General features: G+C 40.9%; 1 protein-coding gene across 1 annotated transcript in view; it reads left to right on the top strand.

Moving 5' to 3' along the window:
- Window positions 1-20439, top strand: part of VWC2 (von Willebrand factor C domain containing 2) — a 142883-nt gene that overhangs the window by 18201 nt on the left and 104243 nt on the right. Inside the window, exon 3 of the mRNA XM_084797309.1 lies at window positions 9384-9513. Within this exon, the coding sequence (XP_084653435.1) occupies window positions 9384-9513 (130 nt within the window). The remainder of the gene's footprint in view (window positions 1-9383; window positions 9514-20439) is intronic.

Below are 20439 nucleotides of genomic sequence, written 5' to 3'. Positions count from 1 at the left end.
TAATATAGTCTAGGCTAGCTTAAAACCTGCAGTTATCTATTTTCCAAGTACTGATATGACAGATGGGCTCCACCTGCACAGTTTGTGGAGCATCTTTAAATCTGTCTCCTGTGGTAAGGGTTAGTAAGACCCTCTGATAGGGCCCAGCAGAGTAGCATGGGATGCCCAGAGCACTCTCCTCACTGTCTTTGCATCTCGTGGAAGTGATGCAGCCCAGAGAAATATCACCAGAAGCTGCCGCCAGCTGGTTACTGGTGGGGGTGCTGAGTTGGTTTAGGAAAGTTTCCTAGCGTATTTTAAGTATATCCTTAAAGTATCATACTTTAAGCAAATGTATTTTTATGTTTTGACATAAAACAAGTGTGTTTTTAAAAGATCACATATAAAATACTGCCAACAAGCATAGGCAGTGCGTAGATGTATAGGCACCACATGCTTCTCTTGTGTGATATATTTTACCATGATTCCCCATTTTCTAATGAGATGAAAAGATACATATGAAACTAAACCTCCCTCACCATCCTTTCTTGATCCTTCCTTTCCCTTCACTGCCTCAAGAAGATAGGTCACTTAGCCTCCCGTGTTGACGTGCTCATTTTCTCCGGAAGCATTTGCCCTTGAACCATGCCTTTTGTTGCATGAGCATGCAAGGATTGATGCTTATATACACACGTCACGTAATGTCACGTCTATTCCTCTGTGTTTTTGAGATTCATATATTAGTTTCCTTTATGATTACTCCTATCTTTTTGCTGCTGTCTCATATTCCTCATGATTACTATGACATGGAGCTTATCAGGTCTCTTACAAACAGTCAACTGTCTCTTGGGTTTATTTTATCAACTGCTAAAGTTCTAGTTTTTAATTTAGCTGGTGCCACAGGGTCGGCACCTTGGGTTCAGATGTATACTCAGATGGAAGGCACTTTGCTGGTAGACCCAAGGGGTGGCTACACTTTTTCAGTTGTTGGAGGAGGTTTTCTATAATCTGTTTTTCATCCATGCCTTTGTTCCCAGAAATAATGACTCTGAGACTCAAAGATATTTACAAAAGATGAGGCCAATATAGCTAGCTATGTTTCCTGACTTGCTCATAACTGATATTCCATTTATCCTAGTCTAAGTTCGGCCATGTGGCTGGTTACCTCTGCTCAAGTTTCATGCATCTGTCCTCCTCGCTGTGCTGGGGTGAATCCCCTGCATGCTTCACCCTATCCCAGCAATCACTCTACTGGAACTCTTCTTTCCTCTTTCCTGTCTACATCTCCCCATTTTTGGCCAATAAATGCTCTTTCTCTTATTAGAACAGGAAGCAGGAAGGCTGTCAAAAGTCTATTATTTCTGGGAACAATGGTATGGGTAAAAAAGATTGGTTACATAAAACCCCCATCTACAGCCAGGCTGAAGAACTGCAGAGCCTACCAGTGGGGTAGATCCTGCAAGCTTATGAACAGAAGACCCAAATGCCCTCATCTTGTATGCAAACTGACACCGAGGGAGCGCATGCTTAGGGGGGTCTCTTGGAGGAGCAGCAACGTGGCTGTGATCTTCCCTCCTAAAGAGATGGAGGCAGAAGCAAAAACTAGGAGAATTTCTCTCACTTCTGACTCTCCCTGGGTATCTCCTATACACCATGACCCAAAGCTCCAGTTCCCATTTGTAAACCAGAAACTTTAAGAATTCCTCTTTTTCCAAACTTGGTGTCCTCCATGGCCTCACAATGTGAGTGTACTACTGCCTATGAATATAAACATATTCATAGGGTTATATTCTCTGGGTTAGATCTTCCCAGATTCTTGATCAGACGGAATATTATTTTACACATCAGTTAACTATTCAGACTGTCATGTTAATTGTCATACCATTGGTTTTGATCACTTTTCTTTTCAGTTCATAGAAACCATTTGCAATTGATTTATAGAATTTCTTGAACATTCTGTACACTGGTACTTGTAGTTCCGTCATGATTGTGTCAACTGCAAAACTGCCATTTATTAAGCCTTGTGTGTCTATTCATTTCATCTCCCACAGCAATCAAATGAGCTAAATACTGCTATTCCATTGTTTGACATTTGCCACTGTAACAAAACACCCAAGGCAATCCACTTATAAAAAGAAGAGTGATTTTCCTATGGCCACACTACAGAATGTGTCCAATTCCATCTGATCTCAAAAGCTAAGCAGGGTCAGGCCTGGCTAGCACTTGGATGTGAAGATAAAATGGATTATTTCCACTTACACATTTGGAGATTTCAGCCCAGGTTACATTTGAGCCTAAGATGAGGCATCACGTTATCACATGAGCAGGGAACAGAAACAAAGCTACCCACTTCCAGGCCAGGAAGTAAATGAGAGGGAGGAAGAGACTGAGGTGTTCCATATGTCTCAAATGGTCCCATGGCCATCCACTAGTCCCACCTCTTGAAGTCCATCACCTCCTAATACTGCCACCTTGTGGTTCAGCCTCCAATACTCTAGCAAGTGTGTTTTCTGTTTCACAGTGATGGGCATGAAGATACATCAATAATTAAAAAAAAAAGAGTATGAGGTTGGTTGCTTTGTCCTTGACCCTGGTATTGCAGTATGTGAACTCTGCAGGGCTGGTAAGTGGAACTGAATGTGTTGCTGTTGGTTAGTGCAGATCCACGCTGATCTTGTCTTACTGCACAAGGGCCGTAAGTGGAGGATGCCCATCATCACAGATCCATCACTGCTCATTTCCCCAGGGTGTCTGTGTCTCCTCCCTCTCTGCCTGCTATTGTGTCTTTCCACTGTGCTTATGTTCATCTGTTTTAGTACAGGCAGCATTCCTTGCAATATGGGTTGTCTACAAGCAGCAAGAGTCTCAAAAATACTAGGTATAATGTCTAAGATAAGACTTCACTGGATGGTGGATGAATGCATGGGTTGCTGATGCAGGTGTCTTAGCAGTGCAGGATACTATATGGATCTAACCTCCCTTTTTCGCCGAATACAGCTCACACCTTAAACTTTCCATTCTTAGGTTTGAAAAGTAGATTATTAATTATGTCTGTAGCAAAGTATGAATTTTTATTTATTCACTATAAAATATATCTGTTTAAGGAAGACATTGACAGAAAAAGCTAAGGGTTATAAAAAAAAAAAGAGGGACAATAGATGCTATAGATTCTGTACAATGTTCAGAATTAGAAACAATCCTGATCACAGACTTTATGTTTATCTGTCTAATACTCCTGACTCCTTTATACAGTTTCAGATCTCACTTATGAAAGTCACCCCTTTAAGGACTAGTGAGATAAAGTGTGTGAAGATGCCTGCCCCATGGGTTCAATTCTCAAGAACCACTTGGTGCAAGGAAAGAACCAAGTCTTCTAAGTTGACTCCTGGCTCCATATGACCATGTGCATGTGCACATATGCTAATAAAATACTTTTAAAACACTATAACCATTGAGATGTAACAAGAATAAATTAATAAAGGAAAAAAATAAATAAAAATAAAAAAAATTGGTGACAAAAAAAATACTACTGTAATAAATAGCATGCTGTTAGCTGTAACTCCTTGTGGATTATATATCCAAATGCCCTCAGGAATAACATCTAATCCTGGAGCATTTTGTATAAGGTTGGGCTAGCCTTCTGAAACACAGTTATAGATTTTACAGTTTAATGTTTTTTATCATGTCTTGTGCAACTTAATCTCATTTGGTGGTGGTGGTGGAGGTGGAGGTGGTGGTGGTGGTGGAGGTGGTGGTGGGTGTCCTTCCCAGCCATTTCTTTGCTTGATTCATATGCATATGGTTTCTAGTGCTTTCACAAAATACTTGCATCTGGGGAGTGTATGAAGAAAATTGGTTTATTTAGTTTATAGCTAGGGATACTGAAATTCCAAGGACAATTGTCCCATTGCCTGGCCTCTGCTGAGGGTCTTGTGGTAAATGTCACCCCAGTGGGGACAGGGTAAGATTGACGCTGTTCTCTGTGCCTGACTGAATTCAGGGGGAATCCAAGTACTAAAATAGTTTCAGAGAAAAGGAAGGAAATTCAATGAGTTTTAGTATAACTCTTTGTTTTCATGATAACCTTGTTTTGTGTAATTGTAGAATGCACACATTGTAGTTTAGGAAGACAAATGGGTAAACTTATCAAATAAATGGTGGAGTAGGGGCTTATTTTATCATGAGCCATGTTGATAGAGAAAGATCTAAGTATGAGCCTATTCGCTCATACTTCTCTCTCCTTAAATTCATCCCATCAACCAAAGTACTACAATCATTTGGGAAGTTGTTCTGGGACTTTTATCCCTCCCTTTTGTCTGTTGTTGAGTTAGCATCTGCATTTAGCATTGAATTGGTCCCTAGGCACCAAGAAGTGCCTGCTGCCTTTTGCCACAGTAGGATTTCATGGTACCCTCTCCAGCAGTTCTTCGTGACAGCCTCTGGATGGGAAGTATAGTAGAGGGGACTGATTGTGACTGGAAGGTTGAGACACACAACTTTTCCACGGAAACAGCCCTTTCCTGCAGCATGGAACAGAGGTGCATTGGAACTAATTTGAGCAAGGAGTATTGTATCCCACTTAAGGGGCAATTCTGACGTGGTGAGAGAATGTTGTGGTGCAGACAGGAAGGAGCAGGAGAAAGCATCTGGAAAGAGTTTGTGTTTTCTAGCTGAGAATGGCCGTGCATGCCATAAATCCTAGCACTTAGGGGCAGAGGCAGACAGGTCTCTGTGAATTTGAGGCCAGCCTGGTTGCTCTACATAGTAAGTTCTATGACAGCCAGAGCTTCCTAGTAAGACCATGTTATAAAAAAGAAAAAAGTAAAGAAAGGAGAGGGGGGGTGGTAAAGATTAGATTTCTTGTTTTCCAAAGTAAAGAAGTTAGAGACATAGGAAAGAACAGGATTTAAATTTAAGGAACTTCCTGCAGGTTCCTTTTTGTGGTGTTAATGATTAGAAGGAATGGCAGTCACAAAATTGGCCATGACAGGACTTCATACAGATAGACATTTAATTCTGTCTGAGGTTACTAATATAAAATGTATATAACTGTCCATCTTGTGGGGGTTCACATGTTTGAGGCTTGATCCTCTAGTGATGGGTAAACTGTTTAAGAGGTGGGGTCAGATATATGCTCATAGGGTAGCAAGTCTCTTCTTGGTAGCCTCAGTCACAGTCATAGGGGAGGGGAGTAGGGGAAATGGGAGGGAGGGAGGAATGAGAGGATACAAGGGATGGGATAACCATTGAGATGTAATAAGAACAAATTAATAAAATAAAATTTAAAAATTAAAAAAGAGAGGTGGGGTCATGCAGGAAGTGATTATGTCACATGGGGACACCTAATCCAAGTTTAAGGTACAGTGTTCATTTTCGTGGTCTTTCTTTTATAATTGAGACTACTGAATCAAAAGATACGGACTGAGTACTTATTGCATAGCTTGTGCCACTTTTGTTCATGTGATACAGGCATACACATAACTATTCAATAGTGTGAGGGCCCCCAAATTATGACTGATCTATATTTATTACCACTGAATCTCTGTATCTATTTACACTTTATTGTCCATGCTGTAGTCAGAGTCGTTTTACTTGGGGGGTGGGGTGGAAACCCTAAGCAAATATTTTCTTTACTGTTCTGCTCCAGGTCTAAGGTTTATGTTTTAGATTTCCTTTAAAGAGAGGCTGCTTGCAAGCATAGTCCGTGCAGTAACTAAGTGAGCCATGTGGACAAGTGACAAAGACCAGCAATGTGAGCTTAGAGATCTTCAGGCAGAGGTGAGATACAGCTACGGTACTTTGTTCATCAACCCCCGACTCCAAATAACTTTTTATCTGCGCCCTCCCAAAGAGCGGCAGAAGTTCACATTTGGCTCCATTGGTCTCCTTGTGGAGCTCCTGTTCCCTCCAGGTCCTTCTATCCCCTGGCTCCTCCATAAGATTCCCTGCACCCCACCCTAAACTTTGGCTGGGAGTCTCAGCATCTGCTTCAATTACCCACTGGGTGGAGCCTTTCAGAGGACCTCTATGATAGGCTCCTTCTTCTGGTGGATGTCTATTCTATTTGTCCTTCTAAATGAGCAATAAGCATCAACCCCAGGGTCCTCCTTGTTATTTAGCTTGTGTAGGTCTGTGGATTGTAGTGTGGTTATCCTGTAGTAGGTGGCTAAGTAAATGTATACCATTGTGTCTTTCTGGGTCTGGGTTACCTCACTCAAGGTGATTGTTTCTAGTTCCATCCATTTGCCTGCAAACTTCAAGATTTACAGGGCAGGGTGGTAGTACAGAGACTGATACACCAACCAAGGACCATGCATGGTGAGGACCTAGACCCTCTGCTCAGATGTAGTCAATAGGCAACACATAATATGTGGGTCCCATAATATGGGGATTAGGAACTACCTCTTACATGGACTCTGGTGTCTGTTCATTGATCCCTGCCCCCTGGCGGGGGCAGCCTTGCCAGGCCACAGAGGAAGAGGATGCAGGCAGCCCAGATGAGACTTGATAGGCTGGGGTCAGATGATAGAGGAGGAGGGCTCCCCCTTTCTAAGGACTGAGGGAGGGAGGATGGAAGTAAGAGGAGACAAGGAAGGGGTCTACAATCAGAATGTAAAGTGAATAAATTAAATTTTTTTTTAATGTTCACACTTCTGAAATTGAACTGGAATCATTGGATAACCAGACACTATCTTCATCCTTACTCCCAGTTAGGAAAAGCTACACTGTTCTAAGTGATGCATGCTTGGATCACTCCTGGTATATTGCTGGTGCCTCAGCTGCTAAACAGAGTCTGCTTTAGAGGGTAAATGGCTGATCTGTGTCAGAGCCAGAGGTATGAGACGACCTAGCCTGAGTCCCTCTGGGTCCCTATCAGCTTCACGTGAAGTCATTTTTGAATGTGCTATGCTGAAGCTGAGCCAGGCCACTATCTCCTTGCTTAGCTCCCGAGGTCCTGTGGACACTGGGTTTTTTGTTCTTTCTTTGTTTTGGTTTCTTTGCTTTATTCATGTGCTGTAAAAGGGATAAGTAGCAGGCTGAGGGATGAAATTGAGGGATGGCGGACTGGAGGAAAGACCCCAGCTCTATCTGTGCTTTGATGGACACATCTCAGTTGGATCTATTGTCAACGGAAATCGATTCAGTATGGCACTGAGAAGGGCCACAGGTCTGCACAAGTGTAGAGTAGAGAAGTTAAAATCAAGACACTCGGATGATAAGTGTCACCGAGCTTCACAATCAGTAACTGGCCGTAGACTAATGCATGACCAGGAATCAACGTGAGAAGTGACAAAAGACAGATGGTCCCAGAGGTGTATGGAATCTAGGTTATCAGGAAGTTGTCTGATTTTGGAGACTGTGTCAGACTGCCTTGTCATGCAGGGCACAGGAATATGAGCACCGAACAGGAAGTTCTGAAGTGGATATGGGTCCCCAGAAAGGTGGGAACCCCCATTATCATCACACGTGAAAGACTAATATGTAAGAACTATGGGCCTGTGACCTGCTGGAGAACTCGTGCCTCGATGGTAGCAGCAGAGCACGGGGCACCTGAGAGAGTCAACAGAGAGTTGACACTTCCTCTCAGCAGCCTCTCCTTGTAGGAGATGGGGTGGCCTGAGCCTGGGATTGGAGTGAAGACAGCCCTGCTGCGGGCCTGATGATAGCAGATACGGGCGGCAGAGGGAAGGCTAGATAGAGCCATACTCATGGTAATGCTAACGGAGTGTTAATTCTGATTTTTGAGAAATGAACAAATCCCCCAAATAGCTGTGTCACACTTCTAAATATTTAATGAGAGTAAAACCCACAATCAAACTTTGGATAAAGTTGTAGGACTTTAGGAAAATAGCAAATCTTCAAATGTACCTACACGTGAGCTGGACTCTGCAGCCCTGGTATGGGGCGGGGCTTTAGCTTCATTTCCAGGCCAGGTTGGACCCACCAAAGGCTACCTGCCTAAGTACTTGGAACAGGCTGGTTTTCAAGTGTACGTGTTGCCTAGCAACATGGCATGCAGACCACTTTGTCTCCTTTAAGTCCACCCCACATGAAGCTTCGTCCTCTCTGCCTAAAGCATGGCCAAGGTGAAGGGTGGGAGTCTAGCTGTTGAACAGCTTCCTAAGGACACATGCAGATAGATGACCTTCCTGCCCCTTGCTAAGTCCACTGCCCTTAGCGGGGTAACCGCCTGCTCCCCTGGGGCAGCATGGCTCTGCTTCTCTAATCCATACCATCTGGGCATCTTGGCTTCTGCCTGAAATCCTTCCAGTCAGAGGAATCTGTTATGCACTTGACTGTTTTTCCTGCAACTCAAGGTCTTTGCTTTTAAAACTAGAATATTTTCCTCATGTTGCTTACTGTCTGCATCTGCTCCAGAAACAGAGAGGCAATACTATGACCAAGGAAAGCACTTAGAGGAAAGCAACAACAACAAAAACTCACAACTGCAAAATTCCCCCAAACTATATCATACCAAAATTATGTCTTAAAACTGTCCCTTTATATTGTTGTAAGCTTGGTTTAACTTGCAAACTAGGCAGGCATTTTATTCTGGGCTATTTTAAAATTTTTAAATCTCTCTTTATATATGTATGCAGAGAGAGAGAGAGAGAGAGAGAGAGAGAAAGAGAGAGAGAGAGAGAGATAAGGAGACAGAGGGACAAAGAGAGAGAGAGATCCTGATACCTCTCAAGGTCTTGGTTCCCAGAAAAACATGGTACCACTAATGACACAGAGGCCTTGGAGAAGGGACAGCCACCATAGACCTACAGTTAAGAGCCCTCTGTGGTACCTTGGCTTGACCTCTTTGGAGATCTGGTGAAGGCAAGTTGGTGAATGCCTCTGAGTTTTGGGTTCTTTACCAGTAACAGGGCCAAGCATTTCAGGAGGGCACTTGCTGTGACTCTGAGGCATCACAGTCATGCAGGTTCTGGCTGCAGTCCCGCCTCAAAGGACCATGTAGTGTCTTGTGCTTTCCCTTTTCCTTGTGCCCTGTTCTGAGAAATATTGGGAGCAATAAATGCTATGCTAAGTGTATAAGGAGTTGACAGCTATGGAAAAGTAAGGCTTGGGTGGTGAGCAACAAATCAGTAGTAATTTGATTTTAGAAACAACGGAAACATTTCTCCAAATAAACGCTTATAAAGAAGTCCACTCAGCTGAGAGCTGCCCTTCCTAGAGCTGAGAGGCTGAGCAGAGCCACCAGCCCCAGTGACTGCCTTTATTTACACCTAAGGTAACCTGGGAACATCAGGAGCTTGTACCCACAGCTGGAAAAATACTGGGTCCAGGCACTTTTAAAAAGATGACATTCCTAAAACACCTGAAAATAAAAGATATGACTTTATAGGGTAAGGACCGCATAAGGGAGGTGTGACCCTGACCATGGGCTTGTGTCTCAGGTGTCTCCATGTGAGCGGTGTCGTTGTGAAGCCAATGGTGAAGTGCTGTGTTCAGTATCGGCGTGTCCCCAGACGGAGTGTGTGGACCCAGTGTACGAGCCTGATCAGTGCTGCCCCATCTGCAAAAACGGTAGGTGGAACACGCCCATCTGGACAGTGGGATCCCCAGCCCCTAGGCTATTCTCGAGCATGTCAGTGGAATATGTAGGCATGAATGGGCTTCCACAGACATGCCCATGCCTTGCCACACAGACGCTGGGGGGTAGACTTGCTGCATATCGAGGCATTCTGCCTCTCTCATTTTCTCCTTGTGCTTTGTAGATGTTAAAAGGTTTGGGAGAGGACAGAATTCAATCCCGCCATGGAGGAGAATGACTTATTTTAATTTAACCTTGTTTGTTCTTGCAAATCTGTTTCTCTTTCCAGAGATAAATCAAACGTGTTTGTTGTACTCCTTTACTTTTCATTACTAAGCGAATTAAACTAGAAGCATAATTGAATATTTTTCAAAAACAAATTAGACAGGAAGAGGTACCTCTTTTTTCCCAGGGAGCATTCTTGGTACATCAAAAACCGAGACCCACTTTATGAAAAGAAGCAGTAAGAAATCTTTGTCAGTGAAGAGTGGTTGCCAATCTTAATAAGAACTATTACTCTTGTCCCTGAAGCAAGTAGGGCCATATGGATGTGACTTTCCAGGAGGGTGTTTTCTGGTGCATTTTGGAACAGAGGGGACCATGGGATTATAACTAAATTAAATCACTGCTGAAGACATAGAAAGCAACTTTGAATGGAACAGGAGATTTGTTCAGTGGTCCAGTGTCTCAGTATCATCCCAGATGGCAGGGATCAGGCTTTCTAGTTTATGTTGAGTTATTTTTATTATATGCACATGGGGTACACATGGAAGTACTGTAGGGCTAATTTGTGTGGTCTATAAATGTGTGAGTTTGTAGACCAAGGCTTAGTGGCTCTATGCTACAGGCTTTATAGGCTGCACATGAGGTTTGCAATCATGATTACATAGGAGTATCAGTTGTGCTCCACTTTTGAGTGTTTGGACATGCCATTAAAACTCAGACCAGGTACAGGCACATATCTAAATTTCCCTACAACAAATTGTGAAACCCTTGAAATATATATAAATAGAAGAGGAAGGGAAGTTTCTGTTGAAGACAGAAATCCTTGAAAAAGCAAGGTCAGGGTATTAGAAATGAGTAATTGTGGAGGATGGCATGTTCAGTCCTCTGGTTTGCAAGTAGACAGTATTCAGGGAAAAGTGTCACAGAGTGTTTCGTGTGAGGCTGGCGATGCATTTACAAAGATACCATGAGGTATGAATCTGTTTGATGAGAATGGAGAAGCTATTGAGGGTCAGGTGGATTGTTTGTTTCTGTGTGCGTATGGGCATTGTGCTTGCATATGCATATGTTTGTGCAGCACTTGCACGTCTGATGCCCTGAGAGGCCAGAAGAAAGTGTCAGATACCCTAGAACTAGAGCCACAGATGGATGTGAGCTGACAGGTGGGTGCTGGGAATTGAACCTAGGTCCTCCAGAAGAATGTTAAAACACTGAGATAGTGTGTTGGAGAACTGATTGTCCACCTAAATGATAGTGAGTAGCTTAAACACTCTTGTCCTCGAGCCTTCCTGCCGAAGATACTTGATAAACAAAGTATCCAACTGGGTGTAGTGGCGCAGGCCTTTAATCCCAGCACTCGGGAGGCAGAAGCAGGTGGATTACCGTGAGTTCGAGGCCAGCCTGGTCTACAAAGTGAGTTCAGGACAGTCAAGACTACACAGAGAAACCCTGTCTTGAAAAACAAACAAACAAACAGCAACAAAACAAAAAGTATCTGAGATGCTTAGCACTTCTCTTCTTAGTTACAATTGGTAACGTGTTGGCATTACCTAGCCCTGGGATCCTAGTTAGCATGGCTTCAATAGATGGGAAGCCAGAATTTCAATACCTGTGTGTTTTCCACTGGGGGAAGAAAGACATCCAGACAGTGGAGAGTTGAAATGGGTGTCCATTGAGCAGTTACCCACTCTCTCTACATTTGCCTGCTGTTGATGTTCTGCTGACTCATGTTCTTCACTCCTTGTATTGTCCCTCTCACAATACACCTCTGCAAATGCTTGGCTCGGTAGCATCAGTATACTACAGTCATTTGGACAACAGTAGCTACTTTCTGAATAGGGACAGGTTTCCTTATGGTTTGTTTTGCTCATAGGATTTATCCCAGTTAAGGGATAGAGTCATCCAAAGACCTTTAAAAGAAATGTGAATGGATTTGTTGCCAGGTGTTGATATGCTAAAATTTGCAAATGTTTTGGCTTGAGAGACACCTCAACAGTAAAATCTTGTGCTGGTCTTCCAAAGTAGACCAACTTTGATTCCTGGGAGCATTTTTTGGGCCACCTGTAACTCCAGCTCCCGGTAATCCAAAACCTCTGACTTCTCAGAGGCACTTGTACTCATGAGTATATACAGATACAACTAAAAATAAAAGTAAAACTTATAAATTATAAATATTCAGTGTAATTTATTTCTGTTCACACTCAAATTTTTTAATCGGTTTATATATAATTTTATTGTTTCAGTGAGCAAAATGTATACTAAAATAAGAGCTATAAAACAAATAAATTAAGAGATTTGTTGTGATTTATTGTTGAAATGATGGGTTGTGAAGTGTGCGCTTGACTGCCCTAATAGTAAAACTGAGTATCTATCCATTGTTTACCTGTATCCATTTAGAGGCAGTAGAGATCAAGCCAAGGCAAGGTTTTTGGCCTATTAAAAAACCTTTAGCAGTACGATGATATTTTTATAAACTAGATTATTTATGAAAAGCTTTGTATTAAGAGATGTGAGCCAATTATAACAAATAGCAATAACTTTTCCTTCTGAGGACTACAACTACAAATACACTGAAATATGTCTAACTTATCTATGATGAGATTTTCCCTTATTCACCAGAGAGTTCTTGACCTTAAGGCCTCTGTTTTTAAGACATCCTGACCTTGACAGGGTGTCAAATCTGACTAAAAAATGCTTGAAAATGAAATCTCTCTCTGTTAGAGATGGATGCTCTGTGATAACTGACCAAAGTTAATGGATAATTTACAGTGGTCCAGACCTGCCTTCCACAAACAAAAATGATGGTTTTTATAAGAGAGGATTGTTTCTTGTATGTAGTTGATTATAGGATATCAAAAGTAAGTGCTATATATTAAATTAAATGCTTGGGTAGACTACGATTGGGATGAAGCCATGGGGTTTAACCATGATCTCTGCAGAACAGCCCATTATCCTCACGCTGGGGTAACTTGACCCACAGCATTAAATAGCTCTGCTCTTGGTAGAAGGGAGATTGCAGTTCAGTTGTTGACTTCCAGCACCTTGCATCAAAACAGCAAAAGTGCGGAACCACGAATGTCTTGGGTATAAATAAATGATGACAAATCAAGTATGGTGAATCTATTCACTTTGTTGACATGTGTAGGTTCATCTTTCAATATTCTTTTTTTTTTTTAATAAAAGGAATTCATATGGCACAGTTTACCCGCAGCCCCCATAAAGGAGCTCAGGCTTTCTCTGATGGTGAATGTACTTCAGAAATTCACCGTACTCTGTCGTTTATGTGCCATGGTCACAGACATGTTTGTTAGCATCATGTAGGCTTGTGGCTTCCACGAGTGATCAGATTGCTGCTCTGAATGTGTGCTGTGGTCTCACTGTACAGCTACAAAGAGGAAGAGCTAGTTAGAAGGGTGCCCAGTGCTGGGATTAATTGTGCTTCGTCAAGACGGAATTAAGTAGTATTAAAAGGAGAGCATATTGGGTGCCAGAAGCACTAAGGCATGGGGCATAAAGCAGATGCCTTTCCTGAAGTCTCACTGCCATTTGATGAAAGTGATTGCATTCTTTGGATGAGCATGTAAACATGAAATTTTAGGGTAAACAGTAGAGCTTCAAGTCCTTAGGTGTACTTTTGTAGAATATATGAGAAGCACTGACAGAAAATAACAGCAGAGTTTTGTTTGTTTGCTTGCGTATAAGAACTAGCACCTAACTATGGGGAAGATTGAGAGAGAGTGACTGAAATAAAATTGATGTGGGTGAACTTCTAGCCAGAGCTTCTCCCAAGGAAAATCCTCACCGTTGCATCATTCTACAGTTTTACCAAAGCAACGGTGCCCATGTCATAAGAACATGCTGTTGCAATCTGTAGATGTATCTCTAAAACTTCTAAACTTTTCAAAATATCAGAATGAGTTGGCTGTAACAGGAGAGTTTAGCCAGGTCAGTGTTTAAAAACCATTTGTGTGCTGGGTATGGTTGATCTAAGCCTGTAATCCTAGCCACTCAATGGGCAGAGACAATTGATTATAAATTCAGGGACAACCAGAGGAATTTAGCAAGACTGCCTCAAAAGAAAAAAAAACAGGGCTTATAGATATAGGTCAGTGGTAGAAGGCTTGCTTACAATGTCTGAGGCCCTGGGCTCAATCTCCAATGCCATCAACAAGATATTTTCCCCATGTACTCATAGTAAAGACATAGAAATGAATTCAAAACCACAGTCTCAAATAACATCGTAATTACCAAATGAATAGAAGTATATCCTCCTAAATTGTACCATGTCTCCATACCTAGGACAATAAAGTTTATCAAAAGAAACACAAGAGGATTTGATAGGAGGAGTCACCATAATTAGAGACAGGCAGACTCAATAAAGATATTGAACTGCTTCAAATGAATCTACTGATCAGTAGAATTCCAATAAAAAATTATATATATTCTTTTTTGAAAATCATTGGATTTTCCCCCTAAGAATCAAACAGGAACATGCAAGCCAAAAAACATAAAAGAATAATTGAGACTGTGGAGAGTGAGATAAGCAAACTTATTGAAAATCACAGCCGTTAGCACACTGTTATGTGCCCCAAAGGTTCACGGTGACAAACAGAACAGGATGGAAAGATGGAAAGATCCTAAGCCATGTGGCTCAGCCAGTCCTGAGGCACATCGGGCAAAGGGAAGATTGATCCAATAAATGACGCTTGGCTAATTGATTAGCAGATGAGTTAAAAAAGGAATTTCTTGACTATTTCCCCCCCATATGCCATATGAAAATAGGAGAGAAAAAATCCTGAATTCCCAAGAGATTTCAATTTTAAATCTGGAAGTGGAAACAATTTTGGGGGGAAGCATAGGAGAACATCTTTGCAATTCTCAACAGGTGAAATTAACTTAATGCGAAACCAAGAGCACCAGCCATTTGGATGGCTGATAAGATGAAGTTTATTAAAAGAACATTTGTTATCAAGTAATGCTATTAACGTGTTAAATGTAGCCACCATGTACCATGAGAAAATGTATGCAATATGTTTATCTGACAAGTATGTATGATTCTAATGCATTAAAGCAGAGCAGAGAGCTAGGACAAAAACTGACTTCAGAGATTGTCAAGCCTCTGGATATTCAGGTTATGTCTAACTCACCAGCTCTTCTTCTCAGGGCAGTTTACATGCCAGGCTTCTTTCACTATTTCCTCTCACTATGGTTCCATTACAGTGCACATCTTCAGTTCATATGTAAGAAGGGGGAAAACAAACATATTCCTCAATCTCAGAAGTAGGTAAATGTATTAGTATTTTCATTTATCTTTTTTGGTATTATGAATATCTATTATTTTAAAAAAGCTTGCAAGTCAGCAAAAAACTTTACACACCAAAATGAACCAGACCCACAGTCTATACAACTTGCTGAACTCAATACACTTAACATAGGCATTGAGAACAGAAGCTATGGGGCTTCATATTGAATTTTGCATTGAAAGTGTAAAATGATTTAGTATTGACATGAAGACCAAGTTGTAAATATACATCTTGTAGTTTCTAAGACAATTAGCTAAGAAAACAAGCATGAAAGACAAAAATGTAAAACATTTTATATATTTAAAGGAGAAACAGAGACAAAACACAGCAAACAGAGAAAACAAAATGTATATGTGCTCTTATCAGTAAAGCCCAAAATACACGAGATAAGCTTAAAGAATTCAAAGGACAAATAGAAAAATAAGTCACATTTAAAAATTTCAGTACACAATATTTAATAGACAATCTAGACAGAAAATTATCCAGGTGACTTTCACCAACTGCTAGAGGTGTGAATACACCACCCAGCTGGAGGTACTTATTTTGCCAACTGCAGTCAGGTGTGTTCTGTAGGGAAGACCAATGGCTAAGCAACAGAACAACTCCTAATAAACTTGACAGGCATAACCACACAAAAGATATTTTTAAAACACGACAAAATTCAACAGAATCAAGTTACAGCTAACAGCAGCAGATAATATAAGGAATCTGAAAATATTAAGTAATGAAACTGTTATAATTTTAATCACCTGTGGGGCAAAAGAAAAAAAAATCACAGAGTTTTAGGACTTAGCTGCATCTGATACAAAGTGAAAAATCATCTATTATAATTGATGGAGCCCCTATAAGCTACAGGAGTACTTCGTCTCTCAAGTCAGTAACGGAAGCTATAAACTTCTGCCTGTAAAAAACTAACGCCAAAACCACAGATCATACAAAAGCATGCAGAAGACGGGATCCAATAAAATGTAAGCGAAACTCAGTTAAGTAGAAGATACAAAAGCACAGGAGAGAGTCATTACTGCCAGTTTGTTAATCCTCTATGCTATTTGAAACAATAAACCTAGCACAGCCTTCAGTAGACTTGAAGGATGGCATAAGGATCCCACCAACAATCCTCCAAGATGAGCAATAACCACAAGCCATTATTAGGGAAAGCTTTGGAACTTGTTAGAAAACTTGGAAGAGACGAACAAATACCTCAAAAAAAAGAAAAAAACAAAAAAACCCACAAGCATTCTGATTAATGTTAATCCAAAAGATGTGTAGAGAAAGACCACTGACCCAAATCGTCATATCTCAATTAATTAAAGCAAGCTTTTTCATCCCTGTACACAGGCTGCCTTCCCCCTCAGGCAGCGTTCAAGAAGTCAGCCTTGCATGTGGGAAAGATGAGGCTTCAGGGTTTAAGGGGGTAGGGGTTTCGTTTTTATGTTTGTTTGCTTACATGCTTGCCTGCTGGCTTTCTGTGAAGCTCTGGTTGTAGTAGAACTCACTGTGTAGACTAGGTTAGCCCACCTGCCTTTGCCTCCCAGTGCAGAACCAGTACAGTGTGAGGATAGAGGGGGAGGAAGGGAGGGATGGAGAGGAGTGGGGGGGTGGGGGTGGGGGGTGAGGGAGTCCATGAATCTGAGTGTGAAAAATGTCCAGGAACATATACAAACATATTGGGGCTAATAAATAGGAGGCTCTTGATTTTATTAATAAGTGAATTTAAAAACTCAAATGAAAGCTTTAGGGAAGTTGTATTAGATTTTGAAAGACCCGAGGGCAGGCAAGCTGTAAGTCTGAGCAGCTGCCTGTAGGAGAAGAGGGGAAAATCCACACCACTTAAGCCATCAAGAAAGCCAGCCGTGTGGGCAAGCAGCCACGAAGCATGGAGGAGAATTTGAAGAGAAAGAAGCCCAATTGTTAGGGAAAGCATGCTCAAGAAAGACCTAAAAGGAAGAGCACTGCGCTTTTTCTGAGTAATTCAGAAAAACTGGCTGATTTACCAAACTGCAGGTTTGACCCCATAAGAGACTGCACTAGGGAGTAGGAACTGTGAAAAGGAGAAGAAAATAGCTCCATTAAAGGGATATTTAATCCTCCTCTTTAGCATCTCACCTTCCCTGGGGCCACAATCGTTGTTTAGTGATTGGCCAGCCTAACTAAGGGAAGAGACAATGGCATGTCTCCACCCAGAGGTAGATTCCACGATTTTGGCCAGGAGGTGACAAGTTTCCCTTACTGAGCCCTCAATGATATGGTAACATTACCACACATTAAAGAGTAAAGCAAGAAGGCTGAGATTGAAATTAACCTTGGGGTACACAGAAAGTCTTTGCCTCATGGAAAATTAAATACATTGAATAAAATAATTTTATTCTAGTATCAGAAGAGTAAAATACCTACAAATACAAATATGTAAGATATGTGCACTACAAACAAAATGCTAATGAAAAAATAAAAGGAGATTTAAATAAATGAAAAGCTTATTCATACATTAGAGAAACTTTCAGTGTTAAGATGATAATTCTTCCTAAACTGGACAATAAATTCAATGACATTTGTATACAAAATCAGCATTCATATTTGTGCAAATTGAGAAACTGACCCTAAAATTCATGAACAAGGGACAAACCATTGTCAAAACTAACAAAGTTGGGCAAATGTCACTATTCAACATTGGAACACATTGGAGAATCGTGAGATTACTGAATGATGTATTGGTGTTAAGACATTTTCTCTTGGTTTTGAAACAGGATCTCACTGTGGTTCTCAGACTGGCCTCAAAGTGGTTATGTTTCATAAAATAGTCACGATTTTGTGATCATTTTATTGCTTCAAACTCCCTAGTACTAGGATCACAGACATTTCAAACAAGAGCCACGATGCCTGGCAAAAAGATTGTATAAGCTTGTGTGTGTTTAATTAACATACGTATAAGTCCATGGAGATATGAATTAGCATGTTCACAATTAATATGTACTATTAATATATTGAATTTATACAGTACATTAAATATATAAATAATAGATAAAATAGAGAATAAAAATGTGTTAAATTTAAATATCATGAATATTAAAATTAATATATGAAATATATAGTTGAGAAACAAACAAGAAGATATAAGACACATAAGAGGTAAAAATAGCCTTTCCAGTTTGTCCTGGAGGGACAATTATATAATCACATGATTAAAAGGAAAAAGAAAGAATAAGAACTTAGTCCCTGGTCAATGGTGGCCCATGTACCCAGCAGTCGGGAGGCAGAGGCAAGTGGATCTCTGTGAGTTCGAGGCCAGCCTGGTATACAGAGTGAGTTCCAGGACAGCCAAGGCTACACAGAGAAACCCTGTCTCAGAAAACAAACAACAACGAAAAATAACTTAGACCCTTAAACCACACCATCTGCAAATACTAACATAAGTCAACACAGACTTACCTAATGGAGTTTAAACTACTTATCCTTTGAGTAGAGGGAGAATATTTTGTGAGCTTAGGTTGGGCAGAGTTCTTAGATTTGACATTAAAAAAAAATTCACAATTCATAAAGGTAAACCAAAAATTGAACCTCGTGAAAATGTAAACATATTTAAAATTCAAAACATACGACTAAGAATAATTGAAGTACGAGGCACAGATTACGAGAAAAGAGTTTGAAATGATATGCTTGATAAAATACCCATATCTAGAATCAATAAGAAACTCACACAATTTCAAGGAAAACATAAAAAAAAAAATGAGTCAAGGACTTGAACCCATGCTTTACAGAAGCTCGGCAGATGCAAATAACTGCATTCGATGTTCTCATTAGTCTTTGGGGAAATAAAAGCAGAAGGGGAAGGAAACACACGAAAACAGTTCCTGTGAGAAGGCAGACCAACCAGTGTTGAAAAAGGGCAAGGAGAAGCTAGCACCCTCAGCACGGCTGATGGATCACCCGACAGCATCCACCGTGGAAGCAAACTGATGCTGTCCTTCAAAACGAAAGAAGAACTCAACCACGCAGCTCAGTGATTCATTCCTAGAATTCTGCCCTAGAAAACTATAAGCATATGTCCTCACAAAGATGTATCTACAGATATTCATAACAGGATTAGTTTGTTCCCAGGCCCTCCTTCCTTCACCTCTAAGGTGCTAGTATTACAGGATTATGCTGCCACACCCAGCTTCACACTTAAGGACCACTAGACAAGCAGAGCTATCTGTCAGAGGACAGATGCACACAATGTACCATATCCAGCAAATGTGCACTACGTAGTAATACAAAGAAAAGGAGGAAAGCTACACGTTACCACATGGTGAGTCTTAGTAGCAAGTTTTAAAAGATCATATATATATATATATATATATATATATATATTCCCCCCCCCCGATTTATTTGAAACATTGTTAAAAAGGTCAATAAATTTATATAAAGGAGAAATTGGTTGTTGGACACATAAGGCTGTTGTCAAACTAAATTTGGCTGAGTGTAGAGGTAGAGACGGAAAATGTATTGAGGTGATATGTGTATTAACTGAGTTAATTAATTAACTGGGTTGATTATTTAATTGGGTTAACTAACTAGCTACCCAATGAAATACACTTACCAAAATTATTAAATTACAGTGTTAAGTTCTATGGCGTGTGAGGTATGCCTGAACAGTGCTGCTGAAAATGCTGGGGATCTGTTTAAATGAAGGCATGGAAAAGTGTACTAGTTATCCCCTGCTGCTGCAATAAGGAAAGACCATCATCAAAAGCAACTTACAGAATGAAGAGTTTTATTTGGGCTTATGGTTCCGGGGAGGAGTCTATACTGGTGGGCCAGGCATAGAAACAGAAGGAAGCCAAAACATGAACTGGGAGTGGAGTGAGGCTATGGAGCACTCAACGCTTGCTCCCAGTGGCATAGTTTCTCCTGCCAGCCTCCGTAGTCTCCTAACTGTTCTCTAGCTTCCCCAAAACAGCACTAACAGTTGGGGACCAAGTATTCAAGTGTACTGCATGAGCCTACGGGGGCTATTTCTCATTCAAATCACCACAATAAAGTTAGGAGAGTTTCCTTGACTCGAAGCCCAAGGCTTGCTTCTCTTGGTCCCATTGCTTTTCATTTTCCCCCAGAGATCAACTATTCTACAGCAGGTCTGATGTCCTTAATAACTATATTAAAAACTCTTTGCGTTTAAGCCAGTGAAAATTAGGGCCCTTTTGAATACAGGCTTTTTAACCTGTGCTGAAGCATTAGCTTTCACAGAGTTTATTTGCTCAAAGAATAATCAGTGAAACAAATGGGGCATCTGAACTCCTGCTAGGTTTCAGTTTGTTCCGTAGCTACCTATGCTTATTTTATCTTGACCTTGAAACTGTAAAGGCTGGCAAGTGCAGACATGCAGAAGCCAATAATCAATTGCATTCCTTCTCT

Source organism: Acomys minous (genome assembly GCF_964271855.1).
Source record: "Acomys minous genome assembly, chromosome: 10".
Classification (NCBI taxonomy): domain Eukaryota; kingdom Metazoa; phylum Chordata; class Mammalia; order Rodentia; family Muridae; genus Acomys; species Acomys minous.
This window is presented reverse-complemented; position numbering and strand designations above follow the sequence as displayed.